The 20817-nt window shown below is 39.5% G+C and overlaps 1 protein-coding gene across 7 annotated transcripts in view; it reads left to right on the forward strand.

Annotated features, from left to right (window-relative positions):
• The window catches only part of MARK3 (microtubule affinity regulating kinase 3), a 120788-nt gene that overhangs the window by 16621 nt on the left and 83350 nt on the right, over positions 1-20817 (forward strand). For all 7 annotated transcript variants that reach the window (XM_032345408.1, XM_032345401.1, XM_032345404.1 and 4 more), the window contains exon 2: positions 12895-13086. In XM_032345408.1, coding sequence (XP_032201299.1) covers positions 12895-13086 — 192 coding nt within the window. The remainder of the gene's footprint in view (positions 1-12894; positions 13087-20817) is intronic.

Here is a 20817-nt window from a genome sequence, read left to right on the forward strand (position 1 = left end):
TTCTCTCACAATTAGATTAAGATTATATATTTTTGGCAAGAATGTTGAGAAAAGATGTCGTGTCTCTCTCAGTGCAATGCTGTTAGAGAGTACATAATAGAAGTATGTTTTGTTATGCTTATGCTAACTAACCTTGATCACTTTTTGTTTCTGAGCCTTTTTTTTTTAATCTCTTTCGTCAAGACTGACCTGGCAATTATTCAACCACGTAAACTTCAGAGTAAGATTAAAATTACACAAAAACTTAAAAAAAAATTGATTTGGAAACTACTAACTGGAAATTTTAATTGAAATTGCATTGAACCTATAGATTAATTTGGATAAAATTTTTAGTATGCCAGGGCATGGAATTTCCATTATTTGAGTATCTTTATGTCTTTTATTAAAAATTTAAAGCTTTCTCCAGAGAGCTTGTATACTTGATTAAGGTAGTTTCTACCTGCTTTATACTTCTTATTGATATGATGGATCGTTATTTTTTGTTAAATGTTGTGGCAGGTTACTACAGGTGTAAAGAAATATCATTGTAGGTAGATCTTGTATCTTACCAGAGTCTTTCACAAGTTCTAGTGGTATTTCTGATTCTGTTGGTTTGTAGGTAGATCATCTCATCTATAGCAATGACAGTTTTATCTCTTTCCTTCTGATTCTCACATCTTACACCTTTTTTCTTTCCTTAAAGTACTGGCCATGACCTTTAGTATTATGTTAAATAGTAGCAGTGATAATAGGCAGCTTTGTCTTGTTTCTAATTTTAAACAAAGGATTCTTAAGTATCTCGACTTAGTGTAGTATTTACTTAAGGTTTTTAGTCCATGATTTTTTTTTTTTTTTTAAGATTTTATTTATTGGAGAGAGGGAGGTTGAGAGAATGAGTGGGAAGGGGGCCAGAGGGAGAGACATACCTCCTGCATTTTGGTCCCAGGATCGTCGGATTATGACCTGAGGTGAAGGCAGACATTTAATCAACTGAGCCACCCAGTCACATTGGTCCATGGTTTTTGTCAAATTAAGGAAGTTCCATTCTGTTTTTTGTCTGCTGAAAGTTTCTTAAATCACAAATTGTTTAATCTTACCATATTTTTTTCTGTAGTGAATGAAATAATCACCCCACTGCTTTCAAAATGGAATTTGATTTTCTAAGTATCTCTAAAATACAAAATACTTGGGGGACAGCCCTTTATCATCACAATTTAGCTTTGTAGATTTTTTTTTTTTTTACATTTGAAAAACCTGCCCTGTGTTATGGAGGTAGCTTGTTTTTTTTTAGGGATTAGAAAAGATGTGTGGGTACATGTCTTGTGTTTTACAAAAGGGACCAAGCTCTGTTCAGGAGTTGAAACAGTGTAAAGTTGTTGTTTTAAACTCTCAAACCTGATGTTCCCCCCCAGTTTTATTGAGAAGTAATTGATATAGATCACCGTGTAAGTTTAAGGCATACAGCAGGATGGTTCAATTTACGCACATTGTGAAATGACTCACAGTACATTCAGCTAACATCTGTCTTATTTAAATACAAAAGGGGTGCCTGGGTGGCTCAGTGGGTTAAGCCTCTGCCTTCAGCTCAGGTCATGATCTGGGGGTCCTGGGGTCGAGCCCCACATCGGGCTCTCTGCTCTGCAGGGAGACTGCTTCCCTACTCTCTCTGCCTGCCTCTCTGCCTACTTGTGATCTCTCTCTCTCTGTGTCAAATAAATAAATAAAAATTAAAAAAAAATAAATGCAGTGAAAAGAAAGAAGAAATTAAGGGGAAAAAATTCTCCTTTTAATGAGAATTCTTAGGATTTACACTTTTAATGACTTTTCTATGTATCATACAGCAGTGTTAGCAGTAATAACCAGGTGTACATTACATCCCTTAATTTACTGTAAAACTGGAAGTTTGTACCCTTTGACCATCTTCCTCCAATTCTCCCTTCCCTTCAACTTCTGGTAATCTTAAGTATGATCTCTTTTTCTAGTAGCCTTTATTTCTTTTCTTTTCTTTTTTTTTTTTTAAGATTTTATTTATTTATTGGATAGAGAGAGAGATCACAAGTAGCAGAGAGGCAGGCGGGGGGGGGGGGGGGAGAATCAGGCCCCCCCGCTGAGCAGAGAGCCCGGCACAGGGCTTGATCCCAGGACCCTGAGACCACGACCTGAGCCAAAGGCAGAGACTTAACCCACTGAGCCACCCAGGCGCCCTTGTTTTTGTTTTTTGTTTTGTTTTACAGCTTTTGTATTTCACATGTGAGACCGTATAGTATTTTTCTTTGACTTATTTCACTTAGCATATTGCCTTCAAGATCTAGCCATGTTGTTGCAAATGGTAGTATTTCCTTGTTTTTTAATGGCTGAATAATACTCCGCTGCATATATATACCACAGCTTCTTTATCTTGTCCAGGGAAGGACACTAAATTTGTTTCCCTGTCTTGCTATTGTACATAATGCTGCTATATGCAGGAATCTTTTTGAGGTAGTGTTCTTGTTACCTTTAGATATTTACCCAGAAGTAGAATTGCTGCATCAAATTATCGAACCTTTTACTTTTTTGAGAATTGTCCATACTGTGTTCCATATTGGCTATACCAGTTTACAGTCCCACAGTGCACAGGGTTTATTTATTTATTTATTTATTTATTTATTTATTTATTTGACAGGCAGAGATCACAAGTAGGCAGAGAGGCAGGCAGAGAGAGAGGGGGAAGCAGACTCCCTGCTGAGCAGAGAGCCCAGGACCCTGGGATCATGACCTGAGCTGAAGGCAGAGGCTTAACCCACTGAGCCACCCAGGTGCCCCTACAGATGGCTATTAGTAGTATTGACATTTACCAGTATTAATTCTTCCAACACATGAACACAGGATATTTGTGTTGTCTTCAGTTTCTTTCTTTGGTGTCTTATAGTTTTCAGTATGGAGATCTTTCATATCCTAAATTTATTCCGAAGTATTTTATTCTTTTTGATGCTGTTGTAAATGGGATCGATTTCTTTCTTTTCAGAAATCTCATTGTTAGTGGGGTTACCTGAGTGGTTCAGTTGGTTAAGCGGCAGGCTCTTGATTCTGGCTTAGTTCCTGATCTGAGGGTCATTAGATCAAGCCCTACATTGGGCTTCAGGCTCAGCACAGAGTCAGCTTGAGATTCTCTCTCTCCCTCTGCCCCTCCCTTGTTTGTGATTTATAATTAATTAATTAACTTTTTAAAGATCTCATTAGTAGGGATGCCTGGGTGTCTGTCTCAGTTGATTAAGCATTTGACTTTGGCTCTGGTCATGATCCTAGGGTCCTGGGATTGAGTCCTCGTCAGGCTCCTTGCTCAGCGGGAATCCTGCATCTCCCTCTGCCGGCTGCTCCCCCTGCTTATGCTCTCTCTCTCTGACAAATAAATAAATAAAAATCTTTGAAAATAAAAAATCTTAGTGTTAGTTTATAGAAACACTGCTGCTTTTTTTATTCAATTCTATATCTTGCAGCTCAATGAATATTGATTATATCCCAACAGTTTTTTGGTTGAGTCTTTAGGGTTTTCTGTATCTGGTGCTTTGCCAGATAGATACAAGGCCAAGACTGGAACCGTATTTACTACGGTAAAAAAAATAAAAGATTAAAGATCATGTCTTTTTTTTTCTTCAAGATTTTGTTTTTAAAATAATCTCTCCACCCAGTGTGGGGCTTGAATTTACAATTTACTCCTGAGATTAAGAGTCATGTGCTCTACCAGTTTAGCCCTCCAGGCACCCCTATAAAATCATCTTTTGCAAATAGAGACTATTTTACTTCTTTTCCAATTCTTTTTTTTTTTTATCTTTTTTTTTTCTTTTTAAGATTTTATTTATTTATTTGACAGACAGAGATCACAAGTAGGCAGAGAGGCAGGCAGAGAGAGAGAGGAGGAAGCAGGCTCCCTGTCGATCATGACCTGAGCTGAAGGCAGAGGCTTTAACCCACTGAGCCACCCCGACAGCCCATTCTTTTCCAATTCTGATACCTTTTATTTTTTTTCTTGGCCTAGTTGTTCCCATTAGGACTTCTGGTACTATGTTGAATAGGAGTTTTGATAGTGGGTACCCTTGTCTTGTCCTGATCTTAAAGGAAAAGCTTATCCTTTCACCATTTATTATATTAGCTGTAGTTCTCACATATATAGACTTTTTATGTCAAGATAATGTTCTTTCATTGCCTAATTTGCCAAGAGTTATCACCATAAATGGATGTTGATTTTTAAGTCTGGGATTTTGTTGGATGCCTTTTCTGTGTCTGTCAAGATGATCATGCAATTATTTTCTTTTCTGTTAATGTGGTATATCACATTGATTGATACACCAAATTATCCTTACATCCCAGGGATAAATCCCTCTTTATCATGGTAAGCGGTCCTTTCACTTTGCTGCTGAATTCAGTGTGCTAGTATTGAGAATGGAGAATTTTTGCATCATATTCATCAGGGATTTGGCCTCTTGTTTTTTTTTTAGTAGTGTCCTTTTCTGCTTAAACCTGATTTAAGTCGGCTTCTCAAGTTTCAGGTTGATGGGTTCCCAGATAGACACAAGGAAAAGCCTGGAACCGTATTTATTATGGTAAATTAAAAATAAAATTTGGTGTGTACCTTAGGTATATTCTCATTTGTATCTTTTGGTTGTGTGATTTATATTTGATGACTCTTACATACGGACTTTTTTTTAGAGAAAAACTAATATGTATAACATAAAATGGAATGCGTTCCCCATTCATTTTTCTTATTGCTTCTTACATTAGCATTGATAGATAGTAATACTTTGGCTGAAAGTAAAAAACCCAAACATAATGGCTTAACCAAATAGGGGTTTGCTTTTCTCAAAAAAGACATCTAGGGAGCTTCTAGCTTTGGTTCAGTAGTACAGTAATATTGGAGTTGGTGGTTTTTATTTTTTTCTTTTCTTTTCTTTTTTAAGATTTTACTTGACAGAGAGAGAGACAGTGAGAGAGGGAACACAAGCAGGGAGAGTGGGAGAGGGAGAAGCAGGCCTCCCTCGGAGCAGGGAGCCCCATGTGGGGCTTGATCCCAGGACCCTGGGATCATGAGAAGGCAGACGCTTAACAACTGAGCCACCCAGGCGCTCCTGGAATTGGTGGTTTTTAAAAAAAAACTTTTGTCTTTTCTTTCATGTTTGAGACCTTATGGCTGCAGGATAACTTCTCCATCTTCAGTTATGGTTGTTTTTTGAAGGCACGATAAAGGAGGAAGGGACCATACTAGTGTATCTGTTCCCCTTTATGAGAAACAAAAGATTTTCCCAGAACTGCCCCCCCCCCGGCCTTCATTAATGAGAACTGGCCAGAACCGAGCCATACGGTACATCTAACTGCAGAGAAGTTTGAGGAGATAAGTATTTAATTGGCCTTGTAGCCTTGCCAAACACATCCAGGTTCTCTTGGTAATGAAGAAGGGAGAATTTAATACTGAGTAGGTAGCTATATTGTTTGCTCCATTCTTTGCTTCCATATATCACCTGGAAAATTAAATGTTTTGCATTAGGGTTTTTAGTTTGAAAATGAACACTTTATGAATTTGTTAATAATTTCCTGTCCTTGGCTTGCTTTTGATTATTTTCAGTAGCAGTGGCCGTAATCTCATTTTCATGGTGGCTGAAGTGATGTAAGCTCAAATCCATGGGAGAGAGGTTTCAGGACTCCCTCAATCTTTAAGAACTAAATTTAACAGCTTTGAGTACCAATTACATGCTTAGTGCTGCCACACAATGTTGTAATATGAATAATGAAGAATTCTATAACCTTTTTTTTTTTTTTTTTTGGTCCTCACGTTGTTTACTGGCTGGCTCCTTAGGGAGAAGCAAAAAAAAAAAAAAAAAAAAGCCTGTGCATGAACTAATTGGCTAATAGTACAAGAATTTAGAATTATTTGTTAAAATGATTAGTATCCATACTGAGTGCTATAAGATTAGAAACTTTTTTTCCTTTAGGGTCACTGATAGAAGCATGGGAAGAATAAAATGAAGGCCAAGTAGAAGCACTACTAACTGTTACAGGGCCATATCAAACTAATGTAAGAAGCAATAAGAAATGAATGGGGAATGCATTCCATTTTATGTTATACCTGTGACTTAAAAATGTGTCCATGTATAAGAGCCATCAAATTTAAATAATTATGTAACTGGAAGACACAAATGAGAATATACCTTAGACACACATATACCCCCAGAAATTATCTTTAATTTTTTTAACACAATAAATATGATTTCAGGTTTGCCTTTCTACCTACCTGAAAGCACCAACTTGAAATTTGAGAAGCCTGCTTAAGAAATCAGTTTTAACTGAAAAAGGACCCTACTAGAAGACCATAGGCCAATATCCCTGATGAATACATTGCTTCTGTTTTGAGAGAATTTTTTTTTTCTGAGAGAGAATTTTTTTTTAAGTTAAACACATTAGAATTTTTTTGTTAAGATTTCATTTTTAAGGGGTACCTGGGTACTCAGTTGGTTAAGTGTCTGCCTTCAGCTCAGGTCATGATGCCTGAGTCCAGGATGGAGCCCTACTTCAGGCTCCCTGCTGCCCCTCTGCCTTTCCCTGTGCTTCTACTCTCTCACTCTCTCTTGCTGTCTGTCTCAAATAATAAAAATCTTTTTTTTTTCCTTCCAGATTTTATTTATTTAATTATTTGTCAGAGAGATAGAGAGCACGCAGAGTGGCAGTCAAAGGTGGAGAGAGAAGCAGCTCCCCGCCAAGCAAGGAACCTGGTGAGGGACTTGATCCCAGGACCCTGGGATCGTGACCTGAGCCGAAGGCAGTAGCTTTACCGACTGAGCCACCCAGGTGTCCCTCAAATAATAAAATCTTTTTTAAAAAAAGATTTTGGGGCGCCTGGGTGGTTCAGTCAGTGAAGTGTCTGCCTTCGGCTCAGGTCATGATTTCAGGGTCCTGAGATTAAGCCCTGCGTTGGGCTCCCTGCTCAGCAGAGAGCCTTCTTCTCTCTCTACCTCCGCTGTTGCCCTTTTTGTGCTCTCTCTCTCAAATGAATAAACAAAATCTTAAAAAAAAAAAAAAAGATTCGTGTTCTGTATACCCAACATGGCGCTCTAACTCACAACCCCGAGATCAAGAGTCCCGTTCTGGGCACCTGGGTGGCTCAGTAGGTTAAAGCCTCTGCCTTCGGCTCGGGTCATGATCCTAGGGTCCTGATCCCAGGGTCCTGGGATCGAGCCTCACATCGGGCTCTCTGCTCAGCAGGAAGCCTGTTTCCTCCTCTCTCTGCCTGCTTCTCTGCCTACTTGTGATCTCTGTCGAATGAATAAATAAAATCTTAAAGAAAAAAAATAAAAAGTTCCATGCTTTACCAACTGAACCAGCCAGGCACCATTAGATTTTTTAATTTAAGGACTTTATGTTAAGGAAACATCAAACTAAATATACTAAGTTTAACTCTCTTGTAATTTAACAAGCATCATATATTTCAATCCGTTGTCTGAGTTTATAGGCTAATGGGGGAAATAGAAGTTTCTTTTTTGGTTTGTGTTATGATTGTTTATTTGCCTGAGTATATTAGTTTAGTATAAATGAGTATATTAGTTTAGGTTAAGTTATACTGTGATAACATACACAATCCAAATTCTAGTGGATTAACACAGTAAAAACCTTTGTTTACACAGTTTGCCAGAGGGTTCATTGGCTCCATGAAGATTGAGCTCCCTGCCCAGGCCAGTTTGGTCCTGTGCCCTTCCTTCTGCCTTTGGGCAATGCTCAGGATTCAGGAGAGCAGAAAATGGTTGGAGTCAAGCACCAGCAGTTAAGTGCTTCTGCATGGGAATGCCATGTCACTTTCACTTACATCCCATTGGCGACACTTAGGCACATGGCTTTGCCAACTCAAATGAGGGAAGCTGGTGTGAGTCCCTTTGTGAAGTCAGTGGACTCCTCCAAAAACCCAGAAGCTAAAGAGTCAATATGGTGGATAATAGTTGTCTACAAAAAGTAGCATAGTATAGATAGATACAAAGTATCTCTGGAGCCCAAAGGAAAAGAAAAAAAAATCTGATGGGTTGCAGGAAGAGTCTGGAAAGCTTCACAAAAACAGTAACAAATGATACTATCCAAAGATAAAGGAATGAGTAGGGTTTTCTTAGGTTTGAAGAGAAGAAAGGGCATTTAAACTGAGGGACCAGGACCATGCTACAGAGTAGTGGATGCTGTATCCTGAAAGGAGGAATGGATTAGATCACAGAGAACATGGGATTCTTTTCCCTTCATTCAGAAACAATGTATTGCACAGCTGCTCTGTGCCAGATACTGCTCCCAAGTTCTGGAAGTATTTGATAATGAACAAAACAGACAAAAATCCTTGTCCTCCTGAAGGTTACATCTAGTGGATGCTAATAAAGAGGTACTCTTTTATCATAAGTAGGTTGGGAAGTAAAAGTAAGCAAAGGTATAAACTTTAGACACCTGTGCATATTAAGATTTTTTTAATGCTTGTATTTTACGTGCAATAGAAGACAGTTGATTTGCACGTGTTAGTATTTTGTCCATTTAACTGTGCCTCATTCTAGAAAGTAATGCATGAAAAGCTGGATTTATAAAACATTTAAATTAGAAAATAATTTTTACATTACAAAAGCTTCTTAACCCAAATTTTGGATAGTAGTATAATTTTTATTTTATAGAATTTTTTTTTAAGATTTTATTTATTTCTTTGACAGAGAGAGATCACAAGCAGACAGAGAGGCAGGCAGAGAGAGAGGAGGAAGCAGGCTCCCTGCTGAGCAGAGAGCCCGATGCGGGGCTCGATCCCAGGACCCCGAGACCATGACCCGAGCTGAAGGCAGCGGCTTAACCACTGAGCCACCCAGGCGCCCCAGTAGTATAATTTTTTTTAAATTTATTTATTCATGAGGGACAGAGAGGCAGAGGTAGAGGGAGAAGAGGCTCCCCTTGGAGCAGGGAAACTGATCTGGGACTTGATCCTGTGCGATCATGACCTGAGCCAAAGGCAGATGCTCAACCAACTGAGCCATCCAGGCACCCAGATAGTAGTATAATTTTAATGACTGTATTTTCATTGTGTAAATAGTAAAACCACTTGACACGTAGCTCATGGGAACAGGTTTTTTGTTTTATGCACTGCTGTGTTTCCAGTACCCAAAACAAAGCCTGGCACATACATGCATAAAATCTGGGGTGCCTGGGTGACTCAGTCAGTTCAGCAGCTGCCTTCGGTTCAGGTTTTGGTTCCTGGGACTGAACCTTGAGTTGGGCTCCCTGCTTAGTGGGGAGCCTGATTCTTCCTCTCATGCTTCTCCCTCTCCCACTCCCCCTGCTTGTGTTCCCTCTCTCGCTGTGTCTCTCTGTCAAATAAATAAATAAAATATTTTAAAATAAATAAATAAATAAACCATACTCCATTTGATATACAAAATTGCATTACAGCAGCACTTTTTTTAAAAAAAGATTTTATTTATTTATTTGACAGAGATCACAAATAGGCAGAGAGAAAAGGGGAAGCAGGCTCCCTGCTGAGCAGAGAGCCCGATGTGGGGCTCCATCCCAGGACCCTGGGATCATGACCTGAGCCGAAGGCAGAGGCTTTAACCCTCTGAGCCACCCAGGCGCCCCAGTGTACCTGTTTACGAGTGTACCTGTTTTGTGTGAAGCTCTCCTCTTATAACTTAGTTGCTGTTTTAGTTTTATTTTTTTGATGAACAGATCCTCATTTATAAATAGGCTGTTTCTCAAAGTTCTTATTTGGAAATTAGAATCCTTTTTGTTATAGGAACAGTATTACAAATGACTTACATTTGTAGCTGGTTTATAAAAGCCTATTTTACTTTAAATAATACATTTACAATAAAAACACAAAAATTGTGTGCATGCAGTATTATATGATAATTAAATAAAACAGAAGCGAGCCTATCCTAAAACCTGGTACATGAGTGAGAAATATTTAATTAGAGGATATGAGGAAGTAGATGGAGTTTAACAGGGAAATTCTGAAAAACATCTTTGAAGACTTCAGAAGCTAGTTGCACAAATGCTTAAGCTTTTACTTTAGAACACTTGTTTTTCCTTTTTCCTTGATATGTGTGTTACAACATAGTTTCTTAGGTTTGTCAGCTAGATTCAGGCTTGTTTTGATCTAGTAGTGAGAGAACCAGGAGAAAGAAGGGACATTTTCCTGCATAAAAAGAAAAGAGAAAAGAATGAAGATTTCCTGTACGTATGAGTGCTGGGAGAGAAAGCAGTGCCCTAGAGGCAGGCAGTGGGCCACAGCATCCTTCATGTGGGGCAAAAGGAAGCACAAAGCAGCTGGATGTTTATGCATGCAGGATTGTACACAGTGGGTGTTTGTAATTCTAGTACTTTTCTATTTAATATGGTTAGAGGTATGTATGCTTTGTTATACTTTTATGGAGCATGTTGAGTGTTCATTTAACATTGATCAAGGACCACATAGTCTTGCTGGGTTTTTTTTTAAGTTTTTATTTTTATTTGTTTTTAAAAATTTTATTTATTTGTTTATTTTAAGATTTTATTTATTTATTCAACAGAGAGAGATCACAGCTAGGCAGAGAGGCAGGTGGAGAGAGAGAGGAGGAAGCAGGCTTCCCACCAAGGAGAGAGCCCGATGCGGTGCTCGATCCCAGGACCCTGGGATCATGACCCGAGCCAAAGGCAGAGGCTTTAACCCTCTGAGCCACCCAGGCGCCCCCAAAATTTTATTTATTTATTTGACAGAGATCACCAGTAGGCAGAGAGGCAGACGGGGCGGGGCGGGGGGGCGGGGAGCTCCCCGCCAAGCACAGAACCCGATGCAGGGCTCAATCCCAGGACCCTGGGATTGTGACCCAAGCTGAAGACAGAGGCTCTAACCCACTGAGCCACCCAGGCACCCCTAAAGTTTTTATTTTAATTCCAGTTAATGTATGGTGTTATATTAGTTAAAGGTGTACGATACAGTGACTCAACAACTCCATACATGACCTGGTGCTCGTTGAACCAAGCGTGCTCCCTAATCCCCATCACCTCTTTCCCCCATTCCCTTACCCACCTTCCCCCCAATAACCATCAGTTCTCTGTAGTTAAGAGTCTGTTCTTTGGTTTGACTCACTCTCTCTCTCTTCCCCCCACCCTTTACACATCTGTTTTGTTCCTTAAATTCCACATATGAGTGAAATCATATGGTGTCTGTCTTTCTCTGACTGACTGACTTTGCTTTGCATTTATGCCCTCTGGATCCATCCATGTTGTTGCAAATAGGAAATTCATTCTTTTTTATGGGTGAATAGTATTTCATTGTGTGTGTATGTGTGTGCGTGTATCTCCTTTTTTTTTTTTTTTTTTTTTTTTAGGTTTATTTGAGAGCAGTGGGGGGTGGGGCAGAGGAAGAGGGAGAAGTGAATCCCCCGTGAGCTGGGAGCCTGACATGGGGCTCAATCCCAGGACTCTGAGATCATGACCTGAGCTCAATGGACTGAGCTGCCCAGGTACCCCTGTATCTTCTTTATCCATTCATCAGTCTGTGGACATCGGGCTGTTTCCACATCTTGGCTGTTGTAAATAATGCTGCTATATAATAGGGATGCATGTACCCCTTTGAGGTAGTGTTTTTGTTTTTTGAGTGTAAATACCCAGTAGTGTGATTGCTGGGTCATAGGGTAGCTCTATTTTTAACTTTTTGAGGAACGTCCGTACTGTTTTCCAGAGTGGCTGCACCAGTGTGCATTCCCACCAGCAGTGCACCAGGGTTCGCCTTTCTCCATGTCCTTACCAACACCTGTTGTTTCTTGTGTTGTTGATTTTAGCCTTCTGACAGGTGTGAGGTGATATCACATTGTAGTTTTAATTTGAATTTCACTGATGATGAGTCATAATGAGCTGCTTTTTATGTGTCTATTGGCCATCTGTATATATTTTGAGAAATATCTGTTCATATCTTCGCATTTTTAAAAAACTGGATTATTTGGGTTTTGGGTGTTGAATTTGATAAGTTCTTTATATATTTTGAATACTAACTCTTTAACAAATACATCATTTGCGGATATATTTTCCCATTCTGTAGGTTGCCTTATTTTATTTTTTAAGATTTTATTTATTTATTTGACAGAGAAAGAGATCACAAATAGGCAGAGAGGCAGGCCGAGAGAGAGGAGGTTGCAGGCTCCCCACTGAGCAGAGAGCCCGATGTGGGGCTCGATCCCAGGACCCTGGGATCATGACCTGAGCTGAAGGCAGAGGCTTAACCCACTGAGCCACCCAGGCACCCCTCTCTAGGTTGCCTTTTAGTTCTATTGATTGTTTCCTTTGCTGTGCAGAAGTTTTATATTTTAATGTAGTGCCAGTTATTTATTTTTGCATTTGTTTCCCTTGCCTCAGGGGACCTGTCCAGAAAAAAAGTTGCTACAGCCTCTGTCAGAGAAGTTAATTGCCTGTGCTGTCTAATCTGGCTGCTGCTTGAAACACATTATTTTGAATTACTGTTAGCAGCATAGTGTAGAAAGAAATTGGGAATACAGATTCTCTTTGGATCTTTCACTAAATAGTGACATGGCCCTGAATAAATCACAAAAATCTCCTCCTCTGGTGAGGGATCATATGTACAAGTGCACTTAATAGCTGATGGACAGGTTACATTCTTTCTGATGTAATGCAGTCCTGTTACTCCTATTTTATGTTGCAGGCACATACAGAAAATATCTCATTTCCTTCTGAACACCCACTTCAACCCTTGATATTTTTCTTCTCAGCATTTGCTTGTTTTCCTCATAGATTTAGATCATGTTGGGCAAATTCCTTTAAAGTGCTAGATGCATTAAGATTAAAAATAAAGCAGTAATGTTTTGTTTCTTCAACTAGGGGCTTTTAAAATTTGGCAAGTACCATGTGTTCTTTCATTTCCTTATTTTTGTGTATGTTACATTGTAGCACACGTCACATGGAGATGGGCGGCCAGAAGTTTCTTCTCGCACTGGGCGCTCTGGAGCTCGGTGTAGAAACTCTATAGCTTCCTGTGCTGATGAACAACCTCACATCGGAAACTACAGACTGTTGAAAACAATCGGCAAGGGGAATTTTGCAAAAGTGAAATTGGCAAGACACATCCTTACAGGCAGAGAGGTAAATATTAAGCCTAATTTCTCTTATGACACCAACTCTATTTAGTTTCATATGAGAGAGAGAGGAAGATAATGTATATATTTGAGTTAATTTCTAAGCTAATTAAATATTGTTTTTAAGAACAAGAAACTTACATACTAATTATCTGGGAGTTCTTTTGCTTTCTCATTTATTTAAATGAAGTAAGTATTACATCAAGTATTTGAGCTTTTGCCTTAAAAAATGGGTAGTGTCTTGTTCTTTTTCAGTGTAAACCTCTGCCACCAGAGTAAAAATTCCTCTGAACTTCATGTATAAGCTCATAGTACTTGCAGATCAATAGTGTTGTCTGTTCTTAGAGATTTTATCATAAAGAAGTTTCTCATTTTCCCAAATAAACTTTTCTCAAAGCTTATGTTTGATTGGTTGTTGTGTAGGAAGGCATATGCTTTCCCGACTTTTGTGGTTGGCTTTCGGTTCAGCTCCATTCTGTGTTTATCAAAAGTACATTGGTTAAAACTACTAAATTGACTCCCTCCTGTTCTACATGTATAATACAGAACCTGTTTTGCTTCTTTGACTTCTTTCATTTAGATCTTTATGCCTGCTCTTCCCTCTGCTTGAAATTCACTTCACCCTTTTGTGTGGGATCACTTCTGGGAAGGAGTTGTTGACAGACTCTCTTTTCCCAGGCATGGGACTCAGGTTAAAAATCCTGATACTTCCCCTAATATAGCATGCTTTATATTATATTGGAACTGCTTATTTCCCAATCTTTCTCTCCAGGCTTTAGGGCAGATACCCATACTTAACACAGTGTCTGGCACATAGTAGGTGCTTAATAAATGCATGTTGAATGATTGTAATGGTACTTTTTTTTTTTAAGATTTTATTTATTTATTTGATAGAGATCACAAGTAGGCAGAGAGGCAGGCAGAGGGGGTTGGGGGGAAGCAGGCTCCCTGTTGAGCAGAGAGCCCGATGTGGGACTCGATCCCAGGACCCCGAGATCATGACCTGAGCCAAAGGCAGAGGCCCAACCCACTGAGCCACCCAGGTGCCCATAATGGTACTTTTGAAGGAACCTAATTTTTAAAAAATATTTTTATTTATTTATTTATTTGTCAGAGAGAGAGAGAGAGAGAGAGCGCGCGCATGCGCTCAGGCAGGGGGATGTGGCAGGCAGAGCAGGTAGAGGGAGAAGCTGACTTCTGCTGAGCAAGGAACCCAGGAACTCCATCCCAGGAGCCCAGGATCATGACGTGAGCCAAAGGTAGACACTTAATGGAGTCACCCAGGTACTCCAGAAAGAAGCTTTTTTTTTTTTTTTTTTTTAAGATTTTATTTATTTATTTGACAGAGAAATCACAAGTAGACTGAGAGGCAGACAGAGAGAGAGAGAGGGAAGCAGGCTCCCTGCTGAGCAGAGAGCCCGATGCAGGACTCCATCCCAGGACCCTGAGATCATGACCAGAGCCGAAGGCAGCGGCTTAACCTACTGAACCACCCAGGCGCCCAGAAAGAAGCTTTTTGAAGACATGTTTTCCCTGTACCAGAGCCTCCTGATAGGTGTGCCAAGACTGTTACAGATGTGTCGTGGTAGTGATGCTTGCAGCCCACCATGCCTGGGGCTGCTGGAGCAGGACCCTGGGCCAGCCATTCCATCAGTAAGCAGCCTGTTTGCTGCAGTGTGCCTCATGGATATTCTCATTTTCTGTGTGTGCTGGGAGCTGAAGAAGGTTGGGAACCACAGGTTTGCACTAACTGGAGTTACAGACTTTAACAGTTATTAGCCTCTTCATGCTTCAGATCACCTTTAATGACAAATCCCTGGTTAGTACTTGTTGAGGTACCTGGGTTGCTTTAGAGTCAGGAGAAGCATGAGCAGGTGGGGCTTTCCTTGCTGTCCTTGATCAGAACTTTCCTAAATAAGGCAAAAACCTCTTGAGTTTAGGCCCCACCAATTCTAGGTGGTTACTTGGCCAGTTTCCTTACATGGGCAGCTGGTAGGTTGGAAGAGGAATGGGACAGACAGACCCTCTACCCTTCTCCTTAGCTGCAGTTTGGCCCACTGTGTTTGTATCTAGTAGGTTCTCTCTCCAGAAATCTGGAATCTGACTAGCAGAGTGGCTTAATTTAAAATTTTTCTGTTCTTTTTTTCCCTAAACTTTTAATTAAGCCATTTTACTCTACTTTTTTGTTTTTGCCCTATTGTAGATATTAAGCAGAATCATGGAAAATGTAAACATTGTATTTCTATATTATAGAAATTTATTATGTAGGAAGTACAAGTTCCTTGAGATTTCTCTCCTCAAAAAGAAATCAGCATTTTCAGCAGTTTGGTGTATATTCCCACAGTTTTTTATACAGACATCAACTTTTTGTTTATTTATTTATTTTATTTATTTATTTATTTTTATTTTTTAAAGATTTTATTTATTTATTTGACAGAGAGAAATCACAAGTACACTGAGAGGCAGGCAGAGAGAGAGAGAAGGAAGCAGGCTCCCTGCTGAGCAGAGGGCCCGATGCGGGACTCGATCCCCGGACCCTGAGATCATGACCTGAGCCGAAGGCAGCGGCTTAACCCACTGAGCCACCCAGGCGCCCCAACTTTTTGTTTATTTTAACAAAGGGACTCATGGATAGAATAGTCATTTTCTTAGCAACATACTTGACCTTATCTGAATCTTAGTGCTCATAGATCTGACACATTCTTTTTTCCAGTGTGTGCTGGTGCCATGGTTTATCCCCTGTCAGTGGGGATAAACCATTGAGTGGTTTCTGATTTTTTCCTGTTGTAAACATCTGCAGTGAACACTCCTTAACATAACTGTCTACTCTTATTAAGAGTATTTCTGTAGGATAAACTCCAAGAAGTGGGTGTCTTGGGTCAAAAAGGATGATTATTTGACATTGTAATGGGTACTGCTAAATTGCTTTTGAGAAAATAGAGTACTTTATTATCCTACCATACTGAATGAAAGTATCCATTCTTCTATACCCTTACTAATACTATGTAGATAATTCTTACCTAATGGACAAAAAATTGTATCTTTTTAAAACTTGCTTCCTTTTGATAACTAGATTGATGATATTTTCATCATTCATATTTGCTTCTTCAAATAAGTTTCCCATTTGTGTCCTTTATCCATTTTTCTTTCCTCTTTCAAATCTCAGTGATTGGGATGCCTGGTTGGCTCAGTCAGTTAAGTGTTTGACTCTTGGTTTCAGCTCAGGTCATGATCTCATGGTTGTGGGATTGAGCTCCCTCTCGGGCTCTGTGCTCAGCGGGAAGTCTCCTTCAGATTCTCCCTCTCTCTTCTCCCTCTCTCTCAAATAAGTAAATAAAAGTCTTTAAAAAATAAATAAATCTTAGTGCTTTAAACCCATTATGTGTTTCATGTATCAGTCTGATCTGTCTGGGTTTCATGACTTGGTGAGAAAGGTTTACTTTGTCCCAAGATCTAAAACATGGTTATCTTCTTCAAACACTCCTATGGCTCACGTTTGAATGTTTCATTCATTTGGTATATATTTGGGGGGATTAGTATGAAGTGTAGGGATCAAACTTTTTTTTTCCCATGTGGATTACCACTTGTCCTGGGATCATCTGTCTTTTTCCCCAAGTGAAGATACCTGCTTTTTCACATACCAATTTCCCATATATGTCTTTTTGTTTCTCTGATCTGTTTGTTTAGTCTTGTACCCATACGGTGGTAATTTTATTACTGCAGCTTTGAATTTTACATTTGTATGTTTTAGAGTAGGTTAAATGCTCTGCAGATTATTCTTATTTTTTAAAAACTTCATACCTGTTCTTGCCATTTAGTGTGTATCTTAAAGTCAAGATACTATGTCCCAAAAATAGTCTTACTGGAATTCGGTAAGATTAATTTCGATCGGAATTAACTGAATTTATAAACTGATCTGGGGGAAATTTGTTATTTTAATGATATCAAGTCCTTCTATATAGGATGTGAAATATGTCTCAATTTTGTTTGGGGGGGTTGTAATTTTCTTCCTCTAGGCTCTGGATCATTTTTTCTTTAAGGGGGTTACAAATAAATTCTACAGAGTAGGTAAATGGTTTACATAATTCTTAAGTTCATTCCAAGGTATTTTAAAATTTTTGTTGCTGCTGTGAATGGCATTTTTGCCTTTGTTGTTATGAACAATATGGGAAGGCTGTAACATGTGTAAAACATCTTATATTAGAGCACCCTTTATACTCACCCTCATTTTAGACATTAAAATTAATCAAGCTTTTGTTATTTTTAAAGTTACACATCATTTTTTCCTTTGACATACAGTTCTCAGAATTGTAGCACATGTATAGATTCATGTTACGACCACCATAATCAGGATACTGAAGAGTAAACACAGAGAAATGTCAAACCAAGCTGTTTTTGAAAGGATGGGTAAAATACCAACATGTTTATCTATTAATGGGAATAATCTGACAGAAAGGGGGAAAGTGGTGCTGTGGGAGAGACACTTAAGAGGGTGAGAGGGCATGGTGGACGTGCTGGCCTCGATCATGTGGACAGGTCTTACATAGAAGCCGGAGAAATGGAAAGGGCCCTGGCATAGGTGTAGCTCGGGGCTCTGTGTGGTGATGTGGAGCTTGGGGAGGTTTTCTTCCTGTGGCAGCTATTTTTTTTTAAAGTAAAATGGAAAGATCATTCAGCTGACACTGTGATTATTGAGGAGCTAGGTAATAGAGATGTGAGAAGTTACAGTAATAACTGGGCCAGCAGAAGAGTTAGCAGACTGGAAGAATGTAGTAGAATTGCCAGGTGGCCTTAAGGCTTCGCTGGGGATGATCCCGGATACAAAGTGGGAATATGCAGCAAGGCTGGGAATTACCCAGACACAGGTGTCGCATTTATAGATAGTTGGGTTTTTTGTCACACTGAGTGTAGAGGATGGGAACAGAGCAAGGACATTGATTTGGAATACCTCAGGGAGTGATTACAGTGAAGGACTATAGATTTGAAGAGGAAATAACTTGGGGGAGAAGACAAATCATAAGAAGGTTGTGGGATCAGTGGATTATGGACCCTGATGATTTCAGACAGTTATTGGCATTCTAGAAACAGGTGGAGGAAAAGTGGAGGAGGTGATAGAAAGTGGGAAGCTCAAAATTAAGGTCAGAAGAGTTTTCCGGTATTGGTAGTTCTAGAGATTGGAGTATATAATATAATTGACTCAATTGTGTGAGTATTTTTTTCTTCTCTAGAAGCTTTTTAGACTATTCACATTCATCCTTGCTGTTCAGAAATTTCACAGTGAAGTAGCAGGAGTTGGTCTGCATCCATTTTTTTTTTTTTTTTTTAAGATTTTATTTATTTATTTGACAGACAGAGATCACAAGTAGGCAGAGAGGCAGGCAGAGAGAGAGGAGGAAGCAGGCTCCCTGCTGAGCAGACAGCCCGATGTGGGGCTCGATCCCAGGACACTGGGATCATGACCTGAGCCGAAGGCAGAGGCTTTAACCCATTACATCCATTCTTCTTGATTGCTCATTGGACCCTTCCGGTTTGGAAATTCTTAATCTTTTAGTTCTATAGAATTGTCTCATTTTGTTATTTTAAAATCTTTTTTTTTTTTTTTAAGATTTTTAAATTTATTTATTTGACAGAGAGACAGCTCAAACAGGGGGAGCAGGAGAGGGAGAAGCAGGCTCCCGCCTGAGCAGAGAGCCCAATGTGGGGCCTGATCCCAGGACCCTGAGATCATGACCTGAGCCAAAGGCAGATGCTTAACCGACTAAGCCACCCAGGCGCCCTAAAAATCTTTATTCTATAATTCTTACTTATCAGAGACTGGAACTCTTGGAAAAGAGCCTTGACATTTTTTAAAAAAATCTGATTTCCATGTGTGTTTCTATTTTATTTTCTGGGTGATGTTTTTAATTTCATCTTTCTGTTAAATTTGTATGTCCTCCCCCTTCTTCCCAGCTCTTTCTTTTTTTTTTTTTTTTTTTTAAGATTTTATTTATTCATTTGTCAGAGAGAGGGAGAGTGCCAAGCAGGGGAAGCAGCAGGCAGAGGGAGAACTTGATCCCAAGACCCTGAGACCATGACCTGAGCTGAAGGCAGATGCCCAACCAACTGAGCTGCCACCCAGGCGCCCCTCTCCTAGCTCTTTCTTATTCTCTGATTATTTGTCTATGTAGTATTCAGTTGTGGGATCATGAATGCTGTTTCTTCTGTTAGCTCCCTGGGCGGGTAGTGGGTAGTAAAGGCCTTGGTCATAATCTTGTACTCTGGTTTTTCTCCCTCAGAATTTCATGCCGAGCAGTTCTGCATGCCACTGTATGGTCATTGTACCAGGTTTAGTGGTCGTGTGGGGTTGCATTGATTAGAATAACAGTTCCCAAATTCTGTGTCTCAGAACGCCTTGAACTTTTAAAATTGAGGACTCCTGGGATTCTTGGGTGGCTCAGTCAGTTAACTGTCTGCCTTTAGCTCAGGTCATGATCCCAGGGCCTGGGGAATGAATACCCGAATCAGGCTCTTTCTCCCTCTGCCTGCCACTCCCCCTGCTTGGTGTGCGTGCACGCGCGCGTGTTCTCTCTCTCTCTCTTTCTCTCTGTCTGACAAATAAATAAATAAAATCTTTTTTTTTTTAAATTGAGGACTCCCCAAAGCCTTTGTTTACATGGGTTGTACAGACTGATATTTGCCATGCTAGAAATTAACACTAAAAAATTTTAAACCTATATTCGTTTAAAGAAATAACAGACCTACTATATTTAAATGACATTTTTATGAGAAAGAAACCCCTATTGGACAAAACAAATTATTCAAAAGAGTGACATTGTTTTAATTTTTTGCAAATCTCTTTAGTGTCTGTCTTAATAGAAAGTAGCTAGGTTTTCATATAGTCTTCTACACTTAAGTTTTGTCAGTATATTGTTTTGGATGAAGTTTATGAGGAAAATCCACCCTCACACAGATAATATAACCAGAAAAGAGAGGAGTGTCTTAATTCCCTTTTTCAGATAATTGCAAATATTGTTCTTTGATACTCTACTATAACTCAGCAAGTAGTAATTTGGTGGCAGAGGGGGCAATGATTAATGGAATGTTTATTCAGAACAGTTACAGTGATTGCCAAAAAGTGTTGGTATCCAGAACAGTTCGCTTCATTTGGAAATTAATAGTAGTAGATTTGGAAATGAGTGAGCGGAAGGGTGAAAGAGAGCCTCCTGTTCCAGTAATAGATATAATTGAAAAGCATAAAGATGTTCATCTTGCTTTTAGTACAATCTGGAGGTGGAGTATTTAGTTATTGTGCAGAAAAAGAGAAAACCTCACCTGAACCTAGTTTCTACAAACTAAAAATCACTTAATTACACAACTGTTACGCTTTTTTATTGTGGTTAAATATATGTAGTATGAAGTCATTTTAACCATTTTTGAGTGTACAGTTCAGTGGCATTCAGAACGTTTGCATTGACGGGGGTCCCTGGGTGGCTCAGTCGATCTGCCTTCGGCTCAGGTCATGATCCCAGGGTCTTGGGATCGAGCCCCGCATCGGGCTCCCTGCTCATCAGGAGGCTTGGTTCTCCCTCTCCCCTTGCTTATGTTACCTCTCTCACTGTGTCTCTCTCTGTCAAATAAATAAAATCTTAAAAAAAAAAAAAAGAACATTGCGTTGTTTTGCAACTATCACTATCACCCATCTCTAGAATAGATAAAGTTGATCTTACTTGCAAATTCCATATTTTCAAGATTCACCTGC

The sequence above is a fragment of the Mustela erminea genome, chromosome 5 (genome assembly GCF_009829155.1).
Source record: "Mustela erminea isolate mMusErm1 chromosome 5, mMusErm1.Pri, whole genome shotgun sequence".
Taxonomy (NCBI): Eukaryota; Metazoa; Chordata; class Mammalia; order Carnivora; family Mustelidae; genus Mustela; species Mustela erminea.